This window comes from Poecilia reticulata, linkage group LG7, assembly GCF_000633615.1.
Source record: "Poecilia reticulata strain Guanapo linkage group LG7, Guppy_female_1.0+MT, whole genome shotgun sequence".
In the NCBI taxonomy this organism is placed as follows: Eukaryota; Metazoa; Chordata; class Actinopteri; order Cyprinodontiformes; family Poeciliidae; genus Poecilia; species Poecilia reticulata.
Genome location: NC_024337.1, coordinates 17,815,855 through 17,834,669, shown reverse-complemented (window position 1 = coordinate 17,834,669; position 18,815 = coordinate 17,815,855). Strand labels below are relative to the sequence as shown.

Genomic DNA, 18,815 nt, shown 5'->3' with positions numbered 1-18,815 from the left:
GAGAACTTTTAGCAGAAGACCGTATGTCTTTCTACATTAGAGTTAATCCCGTGAACAATGGCTGCAGGAACTTTTGAATGACACTGATGGTCCACCAGTAGAGTCTTTAGATGTTAGTACAAGTAAGATATGAGTCCAATTGTATATTAGGTTGCCAGTTGAAATTAAGTTATATTAAGTTATATTTGATAAAAAACAGTGTTTTATAGCAACTGAAGATAAGTTACTTGATTGGAGAACATGTAAGACAATACTATCCCTTTAACTGCAAGTATTAGGAAAGATACTTGCAGTTAAAGCACTAGATAATTTTCAATTATCTAGATGCGTTACTGATCTATTATTTCTTCTATGTCTTCCTTTCTCAACATTGAACCTCTCCTCGGTAATGCAAAAATTTTAATTCATCAACTGGTTAGAATGAAAACCAGCTGGATCCAGACGAGCTGGAACTGGAGCCTCTGGACAACGATGTTCATTTGAGCAGCAGTACCAGATTGAGGAGCAGCCCTTCCGTCCAAGGTGCAGGACAAATCAGCGCTGCGATCGGAGGTGTCCTCTCCGGTCACAATCATGCTCACTCGTTGAGCAGAGATTCTCCTGATTTGCTCCAGACTGTCCTGAGTAACAGCCAGGAGTTGGACAGCGGGGTTGGCCGGACAGACGAAAGCACACGCTATGAGGAGTCGTCAGAGCATGACCTACTAGGGGACGACCACACCAGTGCCTCCAACACAAACACAACCAACACACCTGGAAGCATGCGAAAGTTCTTGTCAGGCAGAGGGGACACCCCACCATTACTGCACTCCCAAGACCTCCAGTTCAGCGCCGACTCTCTGCTAGGACTGGACTGCTTCAATGGAGGAGGAGGCCTGGAGCTGGTGGAACGTTTAGAGAGGAGCTACATGGCCGATTCGATGAGGATGATGATGCCTGGGCTGACCGAAGAAGAGTGCGAGCGATACAAAGAGCTGCTGGAGATCAAGTGCTTCTACGAGAAGAACAGCAATGTTCAGGGGGTGGAACAAGAGGAAGGGGATGTCCCACTGGACGAGAATAGGAACGAGAGTCTGACGCAGCACGAGATGGCCCTTATAGAAGAGGAACTGCGCCATCTGGAGTTTAAGTGTCGCAATATCTTGAGAGCACAGAAGATGCAGCAGCTGAGGGAGCGTTGCATGAAGGTTTGGCCTCATGAGGATAAAAATGGAGCAAGCACAGGCACTGGGTTAGGAGCTGGGCGCTTGGAGACAAACGGATCTTTGGTGAGTGAGGAGTCTTGTCACCAGGCTCTATCAGACATTAACGAGCTTCCTGAGAGAGAGCGCTCTGATAAAGACAGCACGAGTGCCTACAATACTGGAGGAGAAAGTTGCAGGAGCACACCTCTGGTCAGTGAACAGTACCCATCTCTGTCCACTCAGAGTCTGGAGGGAGGACAGTCTCCTCTACCACCCTCCACCAGGCAAAAAGAGAGATGGGACGGGATCCAAGCAAACTTAAACCAACCATACTCTCCGCAAACTCACCGGAGAGGAAGTGAGGCAAAGACATCCAGCCCGGGGGTAAAGGTTAGGTCACTGTCCCGGGACGTAGGRAGTAGGAGGGGCTCGGATGGGGGAATGAGACGCAACCCTAGAACCAATGGGACAGCTGAGAGAGCCGGAGGACGCAGTGCAGAAAATAGTCCATATCTGTCCCGCCGTCAGACAGACGTAAAGCCCCCGCAGCGTTACCTGAGCTGCATGCAGCTGAGGACACCCTCGACCTCCGAGCATCTGGGTGGACTCAGGAATCCCCCCAAAGAGGGCACTATAGAGTTAGGAGACGATGCAAGTCCAATGAGTTTGGGAAGCACATGTAAAGATGTTCCCCAGATTCCAGATGGCATTCCCTCAGCATTGTCCCCTCCACTGCTGCCCGCTTCCCCCAGAATGGAGTGGAAGGTGAAGATCCGCAGCGACGGCTCACGCTATGTGGCCAAACGACCCGTGAGGGATCGCCTCCTGAAGGCGCGAGCGATGAAGATCAGAGAGGAGCGCAGCGGAATGACGACGGACGACGACGCTGTGAGCGAAATGAAGATGGGACGCTACTGGAGCAAAGAGGAGCGAAAGCAGCAGCTGCTGAAAGCCCGAGAGCAGCGGCGGCGCAGGGAGTTCATGATGCAGAGCCGTCTCGACTGCCTCAGGGAGCGGGACAGGGAGCAGGGCGGCAGCGCGGCAGGTCAACAGGGGGCGCCACAGCAGCAGGAACCAGCATCCATACTGGAACTCTGCCACCGGAGGAGCATGAAGAAGCGCAGTCGGAGAATCCTGGACAACTGGATCACTATACAAGAGCTGCTGGCGCATGGGAGCAGGTCTGCAGACGGGAAGAAAGTCTACAACCCCCTGCTGTCTGTTACCACAGTCTGAGCCGTTGCACACACGTAGCCAAGTCTTTATAAAAACAAATATCTCCGCCAATTAATTTTTTTTAAATATCGCATATTCAGGATCGGTTTAAGAACAGTGTTCATCCACATGAACTTACTGAATTACTCTATTGAGCATTGTAATAAACATGCCAAACCCATAGGGGGCAGTGTACTGCAAAGCTAAAACCTATATCAGCTAATCACAATCCTTCTCAAAGACCTCAACTTCCTGTTAGGAATTAAATATGGTGCCAGGAGGTTCATTTATGTGGACAAACAGAGAGATGGAACTATTTTTAAATACGGTGTTAGAAAATAAAGTTTATAAAATACAATTACCCAGTCATACAATGGCATGACTGGGTAATTGCTGTAAGGCAGCTGATCTTTGGTCTCTGTCATTTTTCTACGACTGAGTATTATAGCCATACTGAGAAAAAGTAAAAAATAAAATAAAATTACGAGACAAGGTCATAACATTATGACAATAAACTTATAAAAGAATAAAGTCATAATGTTACAAGACAAGTCATAAAGTCATAATATTGTGTCTTTATTCTCATAATATGACTTTATTCTTGTACTTATTCTCGTAATTTTATGATTTTATAGTTGCAATGTTATTTTTGTTTTTTTTCTTAGTGTGGCCCAAATTCTCTGTCGTATTTCTCCTCCATTGATGACCAAACAATGGTCACATGTGACATTAGCACAGCATTATTTGTCACAGATTGTAATGCGTGTACCTCTAAATTTCCGGTTTCCAATTCTCAAATCTCCACTTGGATTTTTATTAATAATCGTTTTTGATGATATCAAACACAGTTTACGTGGGAATGAAAGGCCAAATCGCATAAAAATCTATTCAGTTTCCCAGACATCCGGCTACGTGTGGACTAGGCTTGATACTAGATGGGCAATGAAAAGAGTTTTAGAAAGAAATAACATAATTTGGCACACAACAGGCCCAAGTAATAAAAACAAAGCTTCTTCCAAAAGTGCAAGAAAACATACATATATATATACACTGTGAACATAAAGATCAATTTTAAGTATCCTGTAGCAATTCCAGTCCTTATAGACAAAGGGGAAAAAAGCACAGATTGTGTTCAATAAAACATGAAACAATGCTACATACCAAGATCACACCAGCTACTCTTAAGAAGCTCGCCAATAAAAACACCAATGTTTACAGGTCTTCAACACCTTTTTATAATTAATGGAAAATGGGGCCAAGAACAATGCAGCTGTGAAAGAAAACATTGAAGAAAAATCACTCGTGTGCCATAAAAACTGGACGACTGGTGTCCAAGTAAGACTTTGCATAAATCTCAACTTTTTCTGCTTGGCTGCATCTTTTGAAGTATTTTTTGCATTGTTCGTGTACAACTTTCACCAGTTTTTGTTTGTTTTTTAACACGTTATCTAAGCACAGACACCTCTTGGACATGAGGAGCTGAGCCGTGCCTTTCTTTCAGGCAGAACTGACTGTAAAGCACAAAAGAAAAAAGGCTGGACCAGTTCAATTTTTCATTAAAATCAATGTAAAATGCCTCCACAAGAAAAAAAAGAAAAAGATTTAGGTCATAAATATTATTGACCTTTTAATAAGCACAGACAAGATGTTGACATCATCACCTGAAGAATAGATTAGGCAATTTAGATTAACATTATCCAAAGAAATGGGTATTTTTCTCTTCTTGTAATTTCAGCTGATTCATAAGCTAAGGAACAGTGTTTTGCACAAGTATTCATACATCCCGATTTTTGCCACATATTCTCGCAATAAAAACAGAAACTCTGCAGGCGCCACAAATCTACAAACTGGAATTTCAGTTGTTCAACAAAATAGCTGAAATTAGCATCTGCGATGTTGCCACAACCTATCAATTGGATTTACAGCTGACTGGGTCAAACGTTACATTTCTAATAAAAGGTTTTTTTTATGCTTCAGTTTTTTCAAGTCAACCAAAAATGTACACTTTGGTCTCATCTATGATATACTTTTGGTTTTTGAATGATGAATATTGGTTTGTGAAACTCGCTTTCAAAATCCGAACCAGCTTCGTTCGCTTCCTCCGCTACCCTCGCTAAAACTACAGGCTGAATTCTAAACCAGCGCAAAAAAATATACGTTATCGTTTACGATTTCTTTTTCTGCTCGCTGATTGGCCCGTTTGAAATTCTACCAGATAAATCCACTTTCATGAGAGAAAGGCCATACGGAGAGGTAACTTTCGTATTACACAAGTTTAATACAATTACACTCCGCTTTTTTTGCATTTTTATTTGCTATTAGAGACCTTCCCGTTTAAAATTGTGAACTAATTTGAGTCTGAAACCGCATAAAACACACTGATATAAATACTATAAAAAGTATGAATACTTTTGCAAGGCACTACAAGTTCCCGCCCTGAAGATTATGCATTTCTCTGCTCCCGCAGACCAGAGTTAGGGTATTGTTTATGACTGACCAGGGCTATTCATGGATTCTTCAAGCTATAACTGCTGCATCTGCTGCTGCACCTGCTGTTTTCTGAAACTTGCTCCTCCTATATGGAGTAACTTCTATTATACCCGGATAAATGCTGCTTCTTTCCATTAAACTCATGCATGTTTGATACAGAGAGGATTCCCCCACCCATGCGCTTCAATATTGAAGGCTTTTACTCTAATTGTGTACGTCTTTCTATGACTTTGCTTAAGTCCTAGCATTAGAGAAAAGAAAAATACGTAATTGTTAAGTGTTGTGATGTGTGCAGTTTGAAAGCTTTTATAAATAAATGCTGTGAACATTAAGACTATGTCCGTTCATTTCTCCTGCAGATTGTAGGGCTGGGTGATGAATCAATTTGATCGATTAACTGAATCTCTGGAAAGACGGGATTTTTTTCCCCTCTAATGCGATTCTTGGGTTTTCATAATTCAGTGATGTCAGGGCACCCAGGGCCGCCATCTTGTCTAACAACCCTGTTTTACAGCTGCTGGTCATTTCCACTTTGAATTCAGGTCAACTCTACAATGGGATATTAGGGCCAATCTAAGACTTTTCCTCTTTTTTTTTAAGGACAAGAATAAAATTATATTACAATAATTCAGTTGTAATTTTATGAGAAATCAGAGATGAAAAATAGAAAAATTTAGATATGTTGAGCATCTTAAGTCATATTTTGGTATAACTTTACAGATTCTCACAGACTGTCAGATTTAGGTAACTACCATATTTTCCGCACTATAAGGCGCACCTTCAATGAATGGCCTATTTTAAAACTTTTTTCACATATATATATAAAACCCATATATATATTCTATATATAGAATAGCCGCTTCAGATTGGGTTGCCAATTTGTTCCGTAATCTATTATTACACATCCACATTTGTAAAGTGTTCCCGAGTACTTTATATAGTAGTCTGCCCCAGTCATTGTTTCACTCATGTTGGTGTGCGATATTCTGCCCAACTGCTTTCTGGGTAACACAGACCAACCGACACGCTGCCGCCGCAGCCTCTGTCTCTCTTCCCCCGCCCCCTCCTGGCTTTAAATGTATTATCAAACTTTAACAACCCAGCGTTCTTACAACTATCCCAGCATGCACCGCGCACTTCTACGGGGGAAAAATGAAGTCGGCCGCTGCTTACCGTAGTTGCTAGACCTTTTGTGGCTCAATATTGGTCCATATATAAGGCGCACTGCCAGCTTTTGAGGAAATTGAAGGTTTTTAGGTGCGCCTTATAGTGCGGAGAATACAGTAATTTTTTTCCTAATTGACTCAAGACATATGATCTTTATTCTATTATAGCCATATTCTTGTAATTAAACAATTATTGCAGCCTTGCCCCAATACTTGTACAATTCAGAAGGGAAGATTAAAATGAGATCTTTTGAAAATATTTTTTCAGTTATTTGTTTTTTAGAAAAGCAAGAAAACAAACAAAAAAACAATTAAAAACGGAAATTTACAACAGCATATTGGAATCACTGTAGTTAGAAAAAATAATTTTGTGGCAAAAAAAACTAAAGTTTTCTAGAAAATACAAGACAATTTTTGATCTCCAAAGGTTTAAAAGTTGCTAGAAAAAAACTCAAAATTAATCTCAGAAAATTAATTTGTTCCTAAAAAAATTTTAAGTTTAAAAAGTGGACATTTTTTACTTTTGAAACTCAGAAATACTGTTTTTTCAAAAAAAATGTATACGTTTTTTGGAGGGTGAAAATTTACTCTTCCTTTTCTATTCCTATCGACAGACAGCGGTTCCAAMATATAAAAAATATCACTTTATGTTAAAGCCATGTTGCCCATACTCAGATCATCATGTTGATGTTAGAAATAAGGAGACCCGAAGTCCTAAACAATTCTAAACTTTTATTTTTTCCTAACAAGAGTGAAAAGAAACAAAGGCAACAGTAAAATGAAAAGTTTATACACAAACTCACGACAACTCTGTGTCTCCAATATCAACAATAATAATAATAATAATAATATAGTCATTTGAGCTCATAAACAAAACAAATTGAGACCAGGTGAGTTACACTTAAGTAACCTTACTTTGCAAAGTGAAAATAATGAGATGGTGGATCAGAMTGAGAGGAATACATCATGGAGTCAAAAAGGATGGCATCTACAAAAACGAAGCATTGAGCAGAAGGTAAGGATGGAAAGATAAAGCCAAGAGGTACATATATATGTTTATTCTGGAAAAGTAGCACCAAAAACATTAATGCCTGTTTTTAAAACACTTCCCAAAATTTACTCAGGGTGTTGAAAATGCACATCTCATAGGAACAGCTTCAAACACAAGATTAAATACAACTAAAAAAAAAAARAAAAAAAAAAAAAAAAAAAAAGTGTAACCATGGTGCCGCTTGTCTCAGGTCAGCAGTCTTAAATCCTGCACTCAGCGTCAGGATTCAGGCCCAAATAACAGTTTAAATTAGCTTATCCAAGGTCAACATGAGCGCTCAAAGGAAGTGAAAGTGATGCTGTTGGTCCTGAGACTGAACTAGCGTTTAGCAACGTGGGGAGTAGTACAAAGCAAAACCGACTGACCTCGGAGAACTTGAAACCAAAGAAGCTGCTTTAACGGCAAGTCTCGCATCGGTCCAACAGTCTGGACAGAAATGTTCAGGTAAGAGTATGTGACGAAATAATAAAATAAAAATGAGCGAGATACTGCTGAGTTATCGATGCGACGGTGGAGTGCAGAAGAAGAGTCATTTCTCTGTTAGTGTCTGACCACATGAGTGAGGGATGAAGCGGCGTCGGGGTAAATGGAGGAGGAGGAAGTGGGAAGGGGACCTGGGGGGGATGTCCTGCATCTTTCTATAACTTGACACTGTTTCTGGCACGGAGAGTTCTGCTTCTCGAATTTCCTGGACAGATGTTTTTGCACGCAGCTCCCACGTTGGCTGCATCACAAAATCTGAGCAAACAGAAACACGATTACGCTGCGATGAAATCAGGAGGCATTTAGAGGCGTTTCTGGGAACCAAAGCGTTACCTCTGGATGGATTTCGACGTTCAAGTGAGGAGGAGGCGGGCTGCTTTTCAGAGGGCAGGTTTTCTTCGACTGGGAGGCGTCCTGGAGTTGATGCCCTGCTGCGTCCGCGCTGCCGCCTCGGTGACCCTTTCTCTTCCTTTTGTCCTTGGGTCGTCCGCGGCTCGTCCTCGCCCCCCTCTGCTCCTCAAGCTCGATCTTTTGAGAGAGTAAAAATGTTACTAATTCAGTTGCCAGAGCGTTTCATAAAAACACCTGGAGCCACATTCTTTAATTTTGCTTAATGCTTAATTCATTTTCATCATCAGATATAAATAATTAACCCGGGAATATTGCGTCATCACTAGCTGCCTTTCCACTGACCATACAATTGAACAATTTCACATTTTGAAAATAAATTTGCTTAATAGAAACAACAATTTTGGAAAGAAATCAACAAATTTTTAGGTGAAACGCTTTGGCATGATGATGTAATTTTTATTTATTTTTTTTGCTGTACTGAAAACTGCAGGTAAAAAAACACGATCCACTACAGGATGTTGCTTCTGGTGGAAACCACAAAGACGACAACAACAGGAAGTGGTGGGAACATGATGGAGTGGCATGTTTTTTTAATCACTTAAACTTATTAATGTGTGATTTTAATTGCTTTTATTACTTAATGGAAACACCACAATTACAAATTTTTCTTTTGTGTCATATTAGTGGAATATTGACAATGTTTTGCACGTATCTATAATGGAAACGCAGCTACTGTTCTCCAGATAAGTTATGTATTTAAACCTCCGTTCAGTTATCAAAATTACATTTTCATTGATCACCTCTGATTGGTAGCAAACAAATCAAAACACCTGAAGAAAAAAAAAAATCCGTTCTTTGTTTATTAAAGGGTTTCTGTCACGTAATTTTAAAAATCTTTACATTTAAGACCAACATGAATAAAAAAAATAAGTTGTCCCCATTAGATTTAAATATATTTTTGTTCATATATTTAAGTTATTAAAGTATGTTGATGCTTTTTTACTCTGGCATTGAAGTTCAATGCTTTAAAAAAAATCAAGGTAACCTGATTTTAGCACCTTATAACAGAAAACGGTAAGTTTTGGAATCTAGCCAACCATTAAAATCAGTTGTTAAGCCATTTTTGTTAATTACCCACTTTTTAATGATGTGTTCCTGAAATTTAGAAAGTTACGGATACAATTGTAAGATTTTTCTGTGAGTTTAACGAGTTACACATAAATAAAGCATCTGAATAGAAAAAACAGAAACCTTTGCTGAAAGCCTAAAGAGCATCTTTAGTTTTAATCCGTTTTAACATACTCTGCTGTACATCCGCAGCTTTGACTAAAACGTTTTTGCTACCTTTCATTAGAACGTTTTGCTGCATGTCTGTGCCTGACCTGAATGAGGGTCTGCAGAGTTTCTGTGGGAGGGTCTGAGGCGGCCTGCAGGACTCTGTGGATGGTGTAGGTCTGGTCCAAGGTGACCTCCAGCAGGTCTCCTTCCAGCTGCAGCTTCTCCAGCTGCTCCCTGGCGCTCTGCGGCAGCGTCACCACTCGGCCCTTCAGCAGAGGCAGCAGGGGCAGCAGAGACTCCACGCCTGGGAGCAAAACGAGAGGGCAGCATTAAAAACGTTCCTTCAGCAGGATGCGGTTCGTAGGAAGAAACCAGCAGAACGTCTTACCTGTAACATTTGACTTCTTGTTGATGCCATTTTGACACTCAGCCTGCCAAACAGAGACAGGACAGATATTTAAAGGTTTGACACGTTTACAGAAGATGTGACAAAGCTCAGGTTCTGTTACAACTAGAGCTGTTGAGATTACAATTATTTCAGTAATCTACTGTTTATTTTGACAATTAATTGAATAAAATAAACATCGTGTTCTGCAGTAGCTACTTAAGGAAGTAAAAGAAATACATGAGAAAACAATAAAAAAATTGTTTAGTTCTTTTTAACCCTCTTGTCCTAAAAGATGATGAGCTTTTCGTTCTGGACGCAGTCTGGGAGCCTGGCACTGACCCTACGTGCGTTTTTACTAATGTTTTGTGTGTGTGGTTTTGGGAACTGACGGTCTGATGGGACACCTCCCCTCACTCGGTCTTTGCTGTCAAATGTCTCATTAACCCTCCTACTACAACCGCAGGATGATTAACGAGAAATTTTATTCCTTAAAACACAATTCAACTGAATCATTTTTAGTCGCAAGTTAGAAGCATGAAAAAAGAATTGAAAATGCAAAGAGATGAGAAATGTTGCAAACTTTTAAAAATTAAACTGAAAAAACCTATTCTAACCTACTCTCAAATTTTAATAATTCATAAAATAGTTTTTTACGGTTTTTTTTCAGTTTTTTCCCCCCACATTATTACTCTTCTTGATGAGCAAGAAAATGGAACCAGATTATAAAAAATAAAAGCTAAAAACAGGAAAGTTACACTAATAATCCAGCAGAAAGCAAAGTCAGAGGTGTGGAAGGATTTCAAACTAGTAGCAGTTTAAAATAATTTATCAAGTTTATTTTGCTCACTGTTAGCCTCTGACAAGTCAAAATACTAAAAATAAAATCAAATTTTCTTTGTTTACTAAAGTGTTTCTGCAGTAATTTAAATTCAAGACTTTTAAGACATTTTTAATCCCTTTAATTATAAGACCAACATGGTTTCAATAAGTTGAGCCAATGGATTTAAATACATATTTTTTATATATTTAAGTTATTTAAACGATGTGTTTAACTCTGACATGCAAGAACTGGGCTTTTAAATCCAGGTAACCAGACCTTCTTGTAAAAAAATCCACGCAGTGCACGAAAGGTGCAATAATTTACTGGCTCAAACATTCTTAATTTTCTGAGATCTGTGATCAACATTTCAGATAAAAAAAATTACATCAGCCAAAATCAGAATTGGCAGGTCAGGGTTTTTAAAGATTGTAATCGGCGGTCGGCCATAAAACTGCAGCTGGTGCTAAAAGGTAACTTAATGAAGCCTCTGGGAATTTTAAAATTCGAATCATTTGACGAATCATTATGAGTTGAAACGTTAAGATGAAAATGGTAACAAGCTGAAAAACGTAACTTACCTGTGAAGCATCGAGTTCCTTCGTCTTCTTTATGGGTGAGCTGTCCTCTGTTAAGTCGATGACGCCGTCTTCTCCTTCTCCTCCCTCAGAGTCAGATAAGACGATAACCGAGTTCCCTTCTGCGTCCTTCTCCTTCTGCTCCTCTTTCTCTGCGAGTTCCTGCAGCTCCTGCAGCACTCGCTGCAGCTCCGGCATCTCCAGCGCCTCCTTGGCCCGGCCCTGCCAGGTGATGGCTCGCTCCGTCAGACACTGCAGAGCCTCTCCTTCCGGCAGGCGCACGGGCAACCGCTGGAGCGCCACCAGCAACGCCAAGATGGTGGCCAAACGAGGGCGGCGCGACCGCTGACACTGAGGGCACAAAAAGCGGGTGTCCCAGTCCCACCAGCAGAGACGGTTGCTCTGTGGGCTGGAGGGCGGCAAGAGGGAGGGGAACGAAACGCAGCCGCCGTGGAACCAGTCCTTGCACAGATGGCAGCGGAGCTGAGGCGCCCGCGGCGGCCCGGCGCACACGCACACCGACTGAGCGGCGGCGGCGCTGCGGCTGCCATTTCTGGTATCCTTCACAGAGTCCCCAGAACGACACGACGCGTCCGTGTCCATGGTCTCGTCCCAGCACCCGTTTTCCTTACAGCTCGCCGAGCTGAGTCCAGATTTACACAAGTTCAGTTTCTGTAGCCTCAGCAGAGCCTCCTTCTCCTGGTGCTCCCCTTCCTTGAAAGCCAAAACCTGGAAACGAAACACCGGCACAATCACACAAACGTATCTGGAGCCAGTGAGGCGTAAAATACAAATCTACAAAGAAAAAAAAGAGGAAAAAGAGTCGTTTGCTTTCTTTAGAGCAGGGAGGTTCAAAGACTTAGTCATGTGGGACAAAATTGTGAAGTTATAACGACTCGCAATGCAAAAAACACAACATTTTATCAACTATTTTAGGTCTAGTTTCTCGCAAAAATATCTTAGTAAACTTTAAATAAAACAAAACTAACTTACTAATAACTTTTCAGCAAAATACAGGAGCTTGTTTTAAATCAATAAATTCTACAATATTGATAAAACTGTTGCTTATAATGGTAAATATAAATTTTTATAAGTGAAATAATATGCCAGTGGAACTAGAACTGGGTTGCTAGGTGACTGGCTGGGCTTGGCTGAGGTTGCTAGGTAACAGCAGCCCCGATTATTTCATGATCGGGGCCACAAAATGGCCCCAATCATGAAATAATCTGCCAGTAGAACTAGAACTGGGTTGCTAGGTGACGGGCTGGGCTTGGCTGGGGTTGCTAGGTAACAGTGCAGCGCCCCGATCATGAAATAATCGGCCAGTAGAACTAGAACTTTTTCATCAATATTAAGGAATGATTGACTTAAAATAAACTCATCTTCCTGAAAAGTTGTATGTAGTTTTGTCTTGTTTCAAGTGTATTAAGAAATTTACACTAGAAACCATACCAAAACACTAAGATTTAGTTTTTTAGAATAATAAAAAATTTAATCAGAAAAAAGTTATAATTTTTAACATTTTTTTTTTGTTTTTGTTAGCAGAACAATAAACTAAACTAATTACTATTATGCAGCATCATCATAATAATAATATAATAACAACCAAGCAAAAAAATTAAGTAGGAAAGTGAAGACTTATTCTTTGCAGATCTGAAACTTGCAAAGGATTTTGCACATTTATATTAAATTAAAAATATTTTGTTCACAACTCAGACCACAAACATGTAAGAGTAAATTACGCCGCGATAACTGAGTTCACCTTAGACTGTTTGTTGAAGGCAGTTAAATGGTTGCAGTGAGTCCGACGTAGAAGAAAAAAAACAGACACGGCTAATTTGCTAACACACATATTCATGTGCGTTCTGCTTTTACCGTCATATTGCTAGTTTGTCGTCAGTATGGACCTGCAGCCAAAGTAGACTTTTTTTTTTGGAAAATATTTCTTCGTTTGTTAAACTGAAGATTTAAATCTTCAATTTAATTTGTTCAATTAAACTGAAGATTAATTGAACAAATTAATCTTCAGTTATAAAAACAGAGAAAGTCACTTTCTTTGAAAATATTTGTTTTGCCAAGTTTAACAAATAAAATAAAATCTGATTTGGTGAAGTGAAGTCGACTTTAGAACAAATTCTTTGAAAAGATGTTTGTTTAATTATTGCAAAAGCTGGTTATGAAAAGACAAATGGTTTGTCATTTTCCATTATGTTGATCATTTTACCCCGACTACAATCGCCTACATTTTTATCATTCTTGAATTGCAAAATTCCGTGAGAGGGCCACAAAATAGCCCCAGGGCCACAGGTTGGACCCCCCTGACCTGGAGGTTGGGTTTCAGGATTCTTACGATAGCTGCCGGGTCCCTGAGCGCCTGAGCAGAGAGACCCAAAGTGTTGGAATCAGAGTCGTCCAGAGTTTCGTCCAGCGGCTCCGACTCGGTCCGGCGCTCTCTCCTTTTCACACACGGACACAAAACCTGCGGCAGGCGAAGGACGGGTCACAGTTAACGCTTACAGCAGTTTGACAAGGTGCGAGAAACACAATAGACCTGGAACTGAGAAGTATGTCATTAAATTGTCAATTTTAATCATATAATTAATTAAAATTATACAATTAATCTTAATCAATAAGATAATTAAAATACAGACTGCTACAAGAGATCATTCCTGCCAACATCACCATCTACAGTAACTCTGAAGAATCTGAATTAATGACTTATAACAACATCTAATTTCCCTTTGGGATCAATAAAGTATTTCTGAATTTAAATTTGAACACAAAGTTAAGTTGCAACCACTAAATTTACAAAAATATATACACAGCTCTGGAAAAAATTATGAGACCACTTAAACTGATCAGTTTCTCTGATTTTACTTTTAATAGGTTTATGTTTGAGTAAAGGGAACATTGTTCTTTTATTCTATGAACTACTGACAACATGTCTCTGAAATTCCAAGTAAAAATTTTGTATTTACAAAAAATGAGAAATGGCCAAAATAACCAAAAAGATGTAGTGCTTTCCAGAGGTTAACGGAATATTTTCTGTATTTGACCAGTTATTTTTTTTAAATAACGGAAAAATTTAAAGTCCGTCGGTCATTTGACAGGTTATAATTAACACCCTTGACTGGTGCACATGGGCAGACATTTCAGACTTTACGCAAAGATTTAATCTCAGAGGCAACTAAAATCAATTAATAAAAGATCCTTTGTGAATATCATCTCAGGGACTCTGAACTAAATGGGTCTTTCTGACGGCGTGTTGAAGAGTTACGGACCGGACGCACTGGAGCGAGTCTGGTTCAGAAGCACTTTACAAACCTTTGGTAGAAACGGCGTGTTTAATTTCAGTCTCCATTACATACAGAACAGAGAAAACTAAAGAGGATGCAATGTTGCGTTAATCCATTTATACTCTAAACAGAGGAGCCTGCAGTTGATCTTGAGGAAATAAATAAAAGTGCAGACATTAATTACACCGTAGTCCGCTGCAGTTTAATTCTGTTTATTCGAAGAATTAAACTCAACTCATCCTGCGGTTTTAACAAGTGGAGCTGAAGACGTTACCGTCCCGCGCCCAGAAGAGTAACATCTCTCCACTTCGGGGAAGTGAAACCATGCAAAAAAATAAATAAAAATCCTCGTAAAAGCGCACGTCCGGACCGCACACGGTAAAAAAAAGTTCAACTGATCGGTTTGGATCAGGCAGATCCAACTGACTGATGAATTAGCGCAGATTTCTCTGCAGATGGGAACCAGGATGAATTTATGAAGCTGTGAGTTCAGACCGCAGCAGGTGAAGTGATGCAATTTAAGTGTAGTCGTTTAATTTACTACAAGTTATTGGGGGCTCAGTCAGTTAGATCCGTTCATCTGCTTTATGTGTGATGGGATCTGGATTCACGGTTCAACTGAGTGAATATTAACTAAACCACATAAAAATGCGGCTAAATAGCCGATATTAATGAGATTAGAGTTTGACGGGTAAAAATGGTCCATGACAGATTTTTGTTAATCCTATCGATCAAAATGACGGCAAACAAAAAAGTCTAGCGCGACCTCTGGTGCTTTCAGAACTTAAGTAATGCAAAGAAAACAAGTTAACATTCATTTAGAAACAACAATATGAATGTTTTAACTCAGGAAAAGTTCAGCAATCAATATTTGGTGGAAAAACCTGGAGGTTTTCAGTGGGGCTCAGTGCAGTGGGCTCTTAATAACAGGAAGGCTAACAAGTTTTCTGGCTTGTTTCAGGCTCACCTCCAGTAAACTGTGCTGACTGCTTTTCTTCAGGAAGGTTTTAGTGGCCTTGTCCCTCCAGGAGTGAGCGCTGGCCACCTGCAGCTCCAGCTGCCTCAGCTCCTCCATTAAGACCGGTAAGTCCCTCCCAATCGCCACCAGGCCCTCCAGGTCGTCCAGACATGGGTAATGCTCCCCGTTCTGCAATGACACATTTCACAACTATTTATTCATTTCTCCTGGCTTAGAGCACAAACATGAAAGAAACAGCAAAAATATAACAGGACCCTAAAATATTATATATATATATATGTATATATTTTATAAAATTTTCCTTTTATTTATTTTATTTTTCTCTTATGTTATGTCCGTATGGTGATTTATGTTCATTAAGGGAAAAAAATTCAGAAGTTATGCAAGTTTTGCAAAATGTATGTAATGTAGATAAATCTATAATCTCCTGATAAACAAAAAAATATATATAGCAAGATTCCTGAAACAAATGACTAAAATAATGTTAGAAAAATCTCACCATGTACTTTTTGTCTAATTGCTGGTTTATTTAATCTATTTTCCGTTTCGGATCAATTGTCTCAGGCTGAAAGGTGAAACATAAATAAAGTTGCCTCGACTTATTTTGTGTGTACGAAGACATCTGCAGCATAAACTAGAACTACTTGGTAAGATTTTGTGTTGTTGCAGTGCAGAAGAGGTCCTGCTCCTGTATTTAGTATAAACTGTGTTGCTTGGTTTTCTTCGTACCTGGATTTCCTCCAGGTCTGTGACCCAGGCCCGCGCGCGCGTCAGGCAGCCCCGCAGAGCCTCGATGTTGGGCAGCTTGACGGGGATAAGCTGGGCCTCGTTCACGATCGCCTCCAGGGTGGAGAGAGGATGCTTCTGCCTGCAGGAGCGAAACAAAAGATCATCTGACGTCTCTACATCGTCATCACAGCTGCCAAATGAATTAGGGGTCGTTACCTCTGCTCCAGGCAGATCTGTGCCTTCTCCTCCCAACGCTCGGCGATGGTGAGCAGCTCCTGAAGCTCCGCCATGGCCGTTTCCACGGATACACTTTGAGCCACGTTGCAGCCTGCCTCCATCAGGTTCCTCAGCACCTCCAGCGTCACCTCGTGCTTCTCCCCTCCGCCTGTGCCCAGCGTGTGCCTCACCTCCTCCAGCCAGTGGCCCTGCGCCTTCAGGCCCTGGAGTAAATTACACTCGGGCACCACGACGGGCAGCTTGCCCCCGTCCTCCAGCAGGCTCTGCAGCTGCTCAGGAGGAGGCGACTCTTTCCTCCAGTCCTTGTTGTTGACCAGGACTTGGGCCTGTTTTCGGAAATCCTCAACTGTTTGCAAAACCGCCTTGAAAAATTAAACATCGAAAGCAAGAATTTTAGACAAATAATTTCATGAGACATGTTCCTACAGTTTGATCACATTGGGTTGTTTGTTTATGGCATTCTATTTTCATTTATGTTCTTAAAGGGCCAGTTGGTACCACAATGTACTGATAAAACCCATTAAACTGTTAAAATATTAATAAGTAGCCATCTGAGCATTCGATGAGGACAGCAACTAATCATTATTTTATAAACTGATTATTCAATCAATCATTCTGACGATTTATTGATTATTATGACAATTAATCAGATAAAAAAAGTGTCATATTCTGCAGATTTTTCATTTAACTAAGTCTTTTTTATGCAATATTAGGAATATATTAGAAGACTCAAACGAATAATTGAGTCACTTTTGAATTATTATTCTGCTAAGATTTGATTGATAAAAAATTATTCTTTAAGGATTGTTTTAGTGCATTCCTCTGGAGTCTGGAGGGCCACATAAACAGCCTATGTGGGGCCACTTTTGGCCCCCAGGCCTCCAGTTTGATACGTGATTTACTGCAACGTTATTCGACATGTTTCTTACCTGCACTTCCTTTAAGTGTTTAATCACACATGGCAGGTTTTGCATTTTCTCAACCAAGGACTTCAGCTCAGCCAAAGTCATCCTTTCATCACTGAAAGGAAACAACATGGAAGTTGTTCAAGCCTGAATAATAAGCTGCTAATGTAAGAGGTGAAGCCTGTGAATCATCTCACCCAGTCTTTGTGTTGCTGAGGAGCTCGGCGCTCGTCTGATGGCAGAACGCGATGTCTTTAAAAACAGCGTTGAGTTTCCTGAGGAGCTCGTTGTCGGGAAACCGTTTCTCTGCTGCTTCCGCCTTCAACTTCTCCAAGTCAAGAATTTCTGCAAATAAATTTTCACTTAACGTTAAACTAAACCCAGAAGAGAAGTTGATCTTATCATTTATGAGGATTTTCTACCTATTTTGTGTCCTTCCTCCTGTTCAAGCGCCTCTTTTACTCTGTTGGCCCAGGAATCGAAGGACTCCGACCTGACCTTTAACCGATGGAGCATGGCCAGCAACTCATCCAGGGTGTATCTGTACCTGCAGGGTAAAAATCAAAACCATGAGTAAAGGAGGGAAACAAGGCTCTGGAAAAATTAAAGACGGGACTTGCTGAGGTGTTCCCCAAGGCTCTATACTCAGTCCTATATATTTTCCTTCATTGTTGTTGATAATTAAACTTATTTACTTTTTCCTCTCTGACTGCAGCTTCTGCTTACACTCTGCAAGTAGAAGTCGTTTTTTCAGATGCACCAAATTGCCAAAGATCAATTTATGTTTTTTTTAAGTACCTAGAAAACCTTATTTAAGCCTTCACTTCATTGTCTCTTTGTTTGTTACATCAGCCATAAACAACATCATCTTAGGGTTGCAACTAATTACCGTTTCAGAAATCGATTATACTATCCATCATTCTGACGATTAATCGATTAGTCTGTCGATTAATCTGTCGATTAATCTGATAAAAAGTATCAAATTCTGCTAATTTTTTATTCAACCATTTAAGCCTTTTAATGCCATATTAGGAACACATTAATCAATAATATCAATAATCAGATCACAAAATGGGTTTTACAGAACTGGAACCACGTGAAGTTAAAATTATGACACTAGAGAAGATCTGGGTAGAAATAACTTCTCTTTCTAAAGGTTTTTTTTTTATCTTAGAAGCAAAATGTTACTTTTTTTCCCCACAGTTTTAGTTTAAATATCAGCTCTGAATATTTTGTCCTTTCAGAAAACGCCGTTTTTGGTATAATCCAGTCAATGATTAATCAATTACTAAATTAGTTGACGATTACTTCATGATTAATCATTTCAGTCCAAATCTGAAATACTTCCAATTATCAGTTAACGGCTTTTGGAAAGTGAGACCACTTCACAGCATTTTTTAAATGCCTGTTCATTAGTTTTCACGTTGGTTTCACAGTTATTTTTACTTAATTTTCAAAGGTCAGACCTGAGGTAGAGCTTTTCGGTGGGGCAGTTGCACAGATCCTGAGTGTGATAGAGACACACGAGTCGCTCGGGACAGTTGGAGCAGGCCAGAGCGGAGAGGAAGCACGTCGTCTTGCATTTATCACACTGTCTCTCATCATCAGGCAGCAGCTCAAAAGCCTCTCGCTCTGCTTCTGTGATGCCCTGCAAACGCAGACAAATCC

General features: G+C 40.2%; 2 protein-coding genes across 5 annotated transcripts in view; one reads left to right on the top strand and one right to left on the bottom strand.

Moving 5' to 3' along the window:
• Positions 1-2,870, top strand: part of LOC103467710 (PDZ domain-containing protein 4) — a 32,539-nt gene extending 29,669 nt beyond the window's left edge. For both annotated transcript variants that reach the window (XM_008414347.2, XM_008414348.2), the window contains one exon: positions 420-2,870. In XM_008414347.2, coding sequence (XP_008412569.1) covers positions 420-2,420 — 2,001 coding nt within the window. In that variant the 3' untranslated portion in view covers positions 2,421-2,870. The remainder of the gene's footprint in view (positions 1-419) is intronic.
• A 3,904-nt stretch (positions 2,871-6,774) lies between these two features.
• Positions 6,775-18,815, bottom strand: part of kdm5c (lysine demethylase 5C) — a 31,722-nt gene continuing 19,681 nt past the window's right edge. For all 3 annotated transcript variants that reach the window (XM_008414349.2, XM_008414351.2, XM_008414350.2), the window contains 13 exons: positions 18,614-18,795; positions 17,570-17,694; positions 17,345-17,492; positions 17,172-17,262; positions 16,222-16,604; positions 16,006-16,144; positions 15,265-15,444; positions 13,352-13,480; positions 11,005-11,730; positions 9,607-9,649; positions 9,323-9,522; positions 7,923-8,117; positions 6,775-7,844 (listed from right to left, as the gene is read on the bottom strand). In XM_008414349.2, the coding sequence (XP_008412571.1) occupies positions 7,836-7,844; positions 7,923-8,117; positions 9,323-9,522; positions 9,607-9,649; positions 11,005-11,730; positions 13,352-13,480; positions 15,265-15,444; positions 16,006-16,144; positions 16,222-16,604; positions 17,172-17,262; positions 17,345-17,492; positions 17,570-17,694; positions 18,614-18,795 (2,550 nt within the window). In that variant the 3' untranslated portion in view covers positions 6,775-7,835. The remainder of the gene's footprint in view (positions 7,845-7,922; positions 8,118-9,322; positions 9,523-9,606; positions 9,650-11,004; positions 11,731-13,351; positions 13,481-15,264; positions 15,445-16,005; positions 16,145-16,221; positions 16,605-17,171; positions 17,263-17,344; positions 17,493-17,569; positions 17,695-18,613; positions 18,796-18,815) is intronic.